Source organism: Emiliania huxleyi (genome assembly GCF_000372725.1).
Source record: "Emiliania huxleyi CCMP1516 unplaced genomic scaffold EMIHUscaffold_1, whole genome shotgun sequence".
NCBI lineage: Eukaryota > Haptophyta > Isochrysidales > Noelaerhabdaceae > Emiliania > Emiliania huxleyi.
Genome location: NW_005202428.1, coordinates 462679 through 469932, shown reverse-complemented (window position 1 = coordinate 469932; position 7254 = coordinate 462679). Strand labels below are relative to the sequence as shown.

Sequence of the window (7254 nt, the reverse complement as noted above, 5' to 3'; positions counted from 1 at the left end):
GAGGTGAGGGGTGAGGTGAGGCGGAGGTGGTGTGGCGTGGGGCGAGGGCCGGACAGCACTCTCTCCTGGTGCAGCGAGAGAAAGTCCCAAAAGACGGCGTGCACGCCGTGCGCCTTGACCAGCAGCTTGAGCGCGCTCGCGACGAGGCCGAGGTTGAAGCCGCGAGGGTCGGGGTGGTCCGCCTGGAGCCAGCAGTGCGACACGCACACCGTGTTGCGCGGGCCGACCGCCTGCACCTCGCTCAGCGAGAGGAACGCGTCGGCGGGCAGGTACTGCCGCGGCGCCAGCACGCCGCCCGCCTCGGCGAGGTCGATCAGCCACTGCGCGTCGACCAGGGCGATGGCGCCGGACTCGATGCAGCTTTCGTACTCGGTGCCGCCCTGCTTGGACCACCGCCGCATGCTGCGGTTTGGCACCTTGACGCACCGATCGGGCGGCATGTGCGGCGTGGTCATGCCGTCAAGCGATTCTTCGTCGTCGCTGCGCGGTTCGGACGGATCGAGCTGAGCCTCTGGGCCGGGCGGGTCGGCCTTGACGGCCGCCTTTGAGACCCGTTTGCCCGGCGAGCTGACTTTGTTACCCATGGGCGGTCGCTCTTGCGCGGCGTGTTGAAGCGCCGTGTTTTCCCTCCAAATAAAGAAAATGGAGCACGGAACGCGCACCCCTCTAGCCCGTAACCCGATGCCAATCATCCGGCCCGCTGGGTGCGCTTCTGAGCTCCCCGGCCCTGGATGTGCGGTTAATGACTGCACTCCAAGTGCTCCAAGGACCTGCATAGTGTTCTTCACCTTCCTCTATACATACACACAGACAGGGAGACAGGATAAACGAGATTTTACAACAAAGCTCTCTCTCTCGCGACACTGCTCACTGGGCACGGGACTGGCATCGATCGAAATGAAGCCGCGATCCGACGACAGACTACATACACGAGACAGACAGTGCGGGGACCTGTCCCTTTTTACCCATCTCACAGTAGACCTTGAGAGGTGTCCGTTTATTTATTTATTTATTTAGACAGTGAAGCATCTCGCAGACGTCTACCTACCTATGCATACGTCGGCTGGCGTCGCGACACATGCTACGCAGCGCCACGTTCGGAAGGAGGTGCGTGTGCTCGAGCATCACGCCGCTCTTCGGGTCGGTGCGCTTGCCCCTTGCAATCCACTTCTCGATCGCAGCACGCTCTGCAGGGAGCTGGGTAGGTGAGAGGCATACCCCGGGCAGTGGAGGGCACGCAGTGCAAGGCGTCTGTGGCACACCGTACGTCTGCCCCGCGGCGTTGATTACAGGGTCCTCCATGAGCTCGCCTACTCACGCGTGGAACTGTGACTCGCCGCTGGCTGGCCCTCGGTGACCGGGATGGCCTCGCCGGTGATGGGACACAGCAGGTCGGGGAGGACCTCGAGCTCCGCGGCCTCTGCCGTGGTGGGTCCGGGAGCAACGACGGGGGCAGCCGCCGACGAGACTGGTTCGGGTCGTGACATTCGCTGGGCGGTGGTTGAGGGCACGCCCGCCTGCCTCGGCCCGCCAGCGTCATGGACGTGAGACGCGGGCCGCTGCACGCAGTGCCGGTCGGTCGCCGCGGGAGCCCAAGTAGACAGGTCGTCGAGCAGCAGGCTGTCGCCATGTCTGGTGCTCTCCGCGGCGACAGCGCTGACCTTCTCGCTCGCGCCTGCCGCACACTGCCCGCCTGCCGCTTCCTCTACCGCCGAGACAGCTGCGCCCTCTGCTAACCGTGGCGAACGCCGATCGTGCCTGAGTCCAGCAATATCCACGAGCAGCTGCTCCAAACGCATAAAGGGGTTGAGGTGCGCAATCTCTCGGATGGTCCACACTGCGAAGCAGCCCGCCATCCACCGCAAGCGCCAGTCAAGGCAACCCACCCCCAGTGCCACTGCCGCACTCCACGCCAGCACCACTGCCGTCGCCACCTTCAATGTCACCGGCCACTCTTCATCTGTCGGCACTAGCAAGAGCAACCGCTTGCCGGAAGTCAGCAGGGATGTGGCATGCTCCCGCACGGTCCACCGTCGCCACCTAGGCCGCCTTAGCCGCCTTCTGGGGCCTCGGCCACTTCGCCGCAAGTAAGTGCGGACGGCGGGCAGGATCAACACAAAGATCGCCGTACCCCCAAACGCCAAAGCGAGCTTGTCGCCCCTCCGTGTTGCCCCCTGCTCGGCCACATCGACCCCACGCTGCCGGGAAGAAGCGGGTGCTGTGCCTTGCTTGCCTTGTTCCTCGATGAGGAGCCTGATGCACCCGGCATGGCCTTCCCTCATGGCCATTTGCAGCGCTGTCTCGCCAGCCAGACTGCGCGCCTTTGCACTTGCACCCGCCCGCAGCAGCAACTCGACCACCCGCTCGTGGCCATTGCTGACGGCGAACATCAGCGCGGTGCCGCCGTTGCTCTCCTGCACGTTGATATCCGCGCCGTGCTGCAGCAGCAGGTCGACCACCCGCTCGCGGCCATTGCTGGCGGCGCCCATCAGCGCGGTGTCGCCTTCGCTGTTCTGCTTGTTGACATCAGCGCCGTGCCGCAACAGCAGCTCGACCACCCGCTCGTGGCCATTGCTGGCGGCGCGCATCAGCGCGGTGACGCCGCTGCTGCTCTGCAGGTTGACCTCAGCGCCGTGGCGAATCAGCAACTCGACCACCTTCTCATGCCCGTTAGAGGAGGCGTACTCCACCGCGGTTCGGCCGTCGACAGCCTGCAAATTGACCTCCGCGCCGTGTCGCAACAGCAAATCGACCACCCGCTCGTGACCACCGTAGGCGCCGTTCATCAGCGCAGTGTCGCTGTTTGTTAAGCTGTTGTAAATCTGCATGTTGACCTCCGCACCGTGGCGCAGCAGCAACTCGACCACCCGCTCGTGGCCTAGGCCGGCGGCGATCATCAGCGCGGTGAAGCCGTCGATACTCTGCGCGTTTGTCTCAGCACCGTGCCGAAGCAGGAGTTCAACCACCCGATAGTTATTGGCGGCGGCGTGCATCCGCAGTGTGCTGCCGTCCACTCCATCGTGCAAAACCGTCGCGTCGACCCGCCCGCCGCTGCTGAGCCACGCCTCCAGCTCGTCACCTTTCGGAACTACCTCCTCCGGTGTTGGCGGTCGTGGCACTGCGATCTGGAACTGCGAGTTGGGGCCGGCGCCCTGCGGGATCACAACCATGTACTGCTGCCCCGTCGGCGTCATCACCACCATCTGCTCCCCCGCGTGCACGTTCGGAGGCACGGTGACGCGCATCAGCTGCAGGGGGGCGGATTCCTGCTCCTCCTCCTTCCCGCCATTGCTCATGCTGGAGCACACGCCATGAGCGCTCTCGAGCACGCGCCGCCCGCATTCCGCATAAGCGCAGACACACATAGCGGCGAGTAGGAAGAGCTCGCGCATGAGCGGGACCGGGTTAGCCTCAGCGAGTGGCGCCGCGAACGGACGTGACACGTGTAACAGCAGGTGAGCGAACGGACGTGACACGTGTAACAGCAGGTGAGCGGGGTTCTTTCTTTCTTTTTTGTGTGTATGTCGTATTTCTTTCTTCTTTCTCTCTCTGCTCCTCGCTCGGCCGGGCGGCGGCTCGGGTGGTGCGGAGGCGCCGCCGCTGCGCGTGCGCGCGCACGAGGCGGCGCTGGAGCACGCCTGCTGTCGCCGCCACGGCCCGACGCCCGGGGCCGGACGTCGAGTCAGACAAACTTTTGGCGAGGACAGACCGAGCATCTTCACCGAGCATCTTCGCGCCGACCCGCTCTCCTGCGACGATCCGCGGGAGGGGGGCTCGTGTGATCCGGCCAGAGCGGCGGCGCGTGGCGCACACACGCCCCGCTCGCCCGCGGCCGCTGAGGCATGCCCGGCGAGAGCCAGCTTTGCCCCCTCGGCGACATTTGCGAGGCTCACCTCACCGCCGTGCTGCGGGTGCGGCGGTTGGCTTGTAGGCGGGGTCGTCGACCACGTCGGGCACGGGAGAGGGCTTGGGCGCAAACGCGAGGCCGCGAGCGGTTGGCTTGACGTCGTGGACGGTGTTGGCCTGCGCACGCGGTGTAGGCTCAGCCTGCCGGTGTGAGTATGCGTGGCGGGGTGGAGCGACGCACCGGCAGGGCAGACGCCGAGAGCGCGACGAGCAGAAGCGAGGCAATCTTCATCATGGATGTGTGTAAGAGGCCGACGGGTTGGACCAGTTGGCCTTCTGAGGTCGGGAGATGCCGTGTCTCGGATAAACCTGATCGACCAGCCGCCAGGATCATCCGATTCGGAAATTCTTTTTCTTTTCGGTCGCGCCGGTGGAGCATGCTGCTCTAGCCTCACATGTCACTTCCTGTCGTCTGTTGTTTGTTGTGCTCTTGTTTGTTTCTCTTGGCACCTTGGAGTGCTGGGGGGGGCGACAGGGAGGATATGGCCTTGAGTTATGTGTACGCCAACTCAGGGTGTGTGGCAGCCAGCTGGCTGTGTGTCTTGTGAGCCTTTTGTGTCTGTGTGTCGCTCGTGCGTGTCGTCATCATCTGTCCAGCGTCCACCCATACCGCGTTGGTGTCCAGTCCGAGCCTGGCTGTTCTTCACCTTTCTACCTACCTGCCCATCTGTGGGGGAGTGCGCGGCAGCACCTCCATCGAATCAAAAAGGGCGCACCTTGGCCTACACATACATGGTTGTAGAATTTCTTTAGAATATGAAGCGGCCGTTCATCTTTCTACATACATACATACGGCCGTTGCGTGGCCTCAAACTGCCACCATCTTCTCGTCCTTCCAGAACGAAAGCCGCAGCCGCGTCGCGTTTGCGTCATTGATACGATGGGTGCGACTGTGGTGACGGCACTGGCCACTCAGGCTCGGGGGCTCTGGGGGGGCTCGGGGGCCCCCGGAGGCACCGTGCGCCGCGCAGCAGTGCGGAAACGGGGCTCCAGCTCCGTTAGTCTCCGTTAGCACCGACTTCCCGGTTAAGTACGGTTAAGTAGAGGGCAGATTTGGAGTGTGTGGAGTGTGTGATTTGGAGAGATCTCGAGGAGTACATACAGGTAGACCCTCCAACCATCAGAAAACTCCGACCTGATCGGTCGTACTGACCGCCGACAGATCACTCCAGACAGCAGACAGGCCGACGTCTGCACGCGGCCGGCCGGGCGAGAGGCTTGACACGATCCGACCCTGCGACCCTGACGCTGCTGCTCTAGCTATCAGACATGCACTGCTGACTGCTGCCGCAATGTGCGACCTGTGCTGGCCCACTTGGCGGCCTTCCCGGTCACGGCCTCCTCACGCCCCCAGCGGCAGCGTGCCGCTCGGCCAGACTGGTGGGGTTCGCGACAAGCGCCAGTTCAACACAGAGAAGCCCAACAGTCCGCAAATGAGAGTCCTCCCCCCCGCCCCGGCAAACCAGAGCAGACGCCGGGGGCCGCGTATGGCGAAAGCAAACGCACGACGGCCGCCGGCGGCCGTTGAGCCGCTGCCGCCGTTCGAGCCTTGGATGTCCGTCCGTCGCCGCCTGTGGCGAGGGCAGTGGACGTGTGAGATTTGTGCTCGCAAGTGGTGGGCGGGCGAAAGGGTCGGGCGGCAGAAGTGAGCAGACAGCGCGAATGCGGTCTACCTGTGTCACATCTACATCTACTCCTCGTGTCACCTAGTCATGGTCCTCGCTTCCCTGCCCGATCTCCGAGTCCTGCGCCTCGCCTGAGTCCTCGTCCAAGTTCGAGTAGTCCTCTCCTCGTCTTCGTCCTCGTCTTCGTCCTCTTCGTCGATCTCGTCGAGCCGGGCGGCTCCTGGCCCGTCCCGGCCGTGACGCTGGGGCCGACTTGCTAAGCGGGCGGGGAGTCGGACCGCCAGCTCTGCTGCTGCCTGTGCTGCCCGTAGTCCTTGCCTGCGAGCGAGTGCCCTTTGCGGGGCTGTCGCTCAGAGAGCGGGTGTCGCCACGGCCGTCTTCTGATCTGTTTTGTGGTTTGCGCGCTGCGCTGCGCTGCGCGTCTCGAGGCGCGCCGCAACACAGCCCGTGGAAATGGGGTAATGGATGAACCAAGCATCCCCGATGGCCGGGGGGATGTCCCATGGCCCCGGGGTGGCCGTGGGCACGCAGGGGGCGCCGCTACGGGCCGCTGCGGCGCCCATTCTATTTCGAAGAATGCCATTCTGGAATATAGAATGTAGGTCTGAGACCGGCATGCGTCGTCGCACCATCCCATCTCCGTGTACATCTTCGTCCACACAGTTGAACCGCGTTGCGAACGCGCATTTAGAAGGAATGCAGGACATCGCCGACACGCTCTCTGACCCGCTCACGCTGCTGCGCCGCTTCACGATGACGAAGCAGCCGGTCAAGCTCGTCGGCGACTACCTCGTCTTCGGCCGCGTCCGCTTCCCGCGCGCTGCGCCGACCGCGTACCGCGCGTCTACCAAGGGCAAGCCATTCTACCCGGTGGACGCGCTATGGTTCCTGCTGCAGAAGCAGTCGCTCAAGCCGGGCGAGTACCTGCGCGAGTGCACCTCCAACCAGATGATGCCCGTCTCGCGCCCTGACCAGCGGGCGCTCCTCGCCTACCTGAACGGCACCGCCGACTCGTCGCCTGCGATTGACATGACGGGCGCGACGATCGTGACGGCGGAGCCGGTGCCCGCGGACGAGGGCGCCACCAGCGCCGCCGCGCCGATGGAGCTCGATGAGCCCGACGACCTCGAGGACGCGCAGGCGCGCGAGGAGGCGGCGGCGGCGGTCGCAAAGGCGGCGGCGGAAAAGGAGCGCGAGGAGGCGGCGGGCAAGGCGGCGCTGGCGGCGCTGCTAGCCGGCCCTCACGCGCAGGTCGCCGTGGAGGCTGACGGCGGAGCCGACGCCGCGGACGGCGACGGGGGCGGCGGCGGCGGCGCGGAGGCTGCCGCTCCGGACGGCGACGGCAAGAAGAAGAAGAGCAAAAACATGATGGGGGCGGCCAAGGCGTACATCAAGGCCGACCGGGCGGCGACCGCGGCGATCCTGAAGCGCGAGAAGACGCTGCGCGACCGGCGGGCGATCCTCTGCGCCCCCGGCGTGCTCCTGCTACCACACCACCCGCCGGACCGAACCTCGCGCTGGATTCGGGACTGTGGAGGTATGGTGCTAGGCGTGTCGTCGTTTCAGAGCGTGACTCACATCCTCGAGGCTTTCAAGGCGCAGCAAAAGGCGCTCGAGCGCGAGGAGCAGAAGGCGCGCCGCGACAGAAGCGCCGCAAAGCCGCCGCCGCAGCCCTCCTCCGCCTCTGCGTCCTCAAGGCCACGGGCCGGCAGCAGCAGCAGCA

The 7254-nt window shown here is 65.1% G+C and overlaps 1 protein-coding gene across 1 annotated transcript in view; it reads left to right on the top strand.

Annotated features, from left to right (window-relative positions):
- The first annotated feature begins 6190 nt into the window (after positions 1-6190).
- The window catches only part of EMIHUDRAFT_460924 (hypothetical protein), a 3770-nt gene continuing 2706 nt past the window's right edge, over positions 6191-7254 (top strand). The window contains exon 1 of the mRNA XM_005793906.1: positions 6191-7073. Within this exon, the coding sequence (XP_005793963.1) occupies positions 6228-7073 (846 nt within the window). The 5' untranslated portion in view covers positions 6191-6227. The remainder of the gene's footprint in view (positions 7074-7254) is intronic.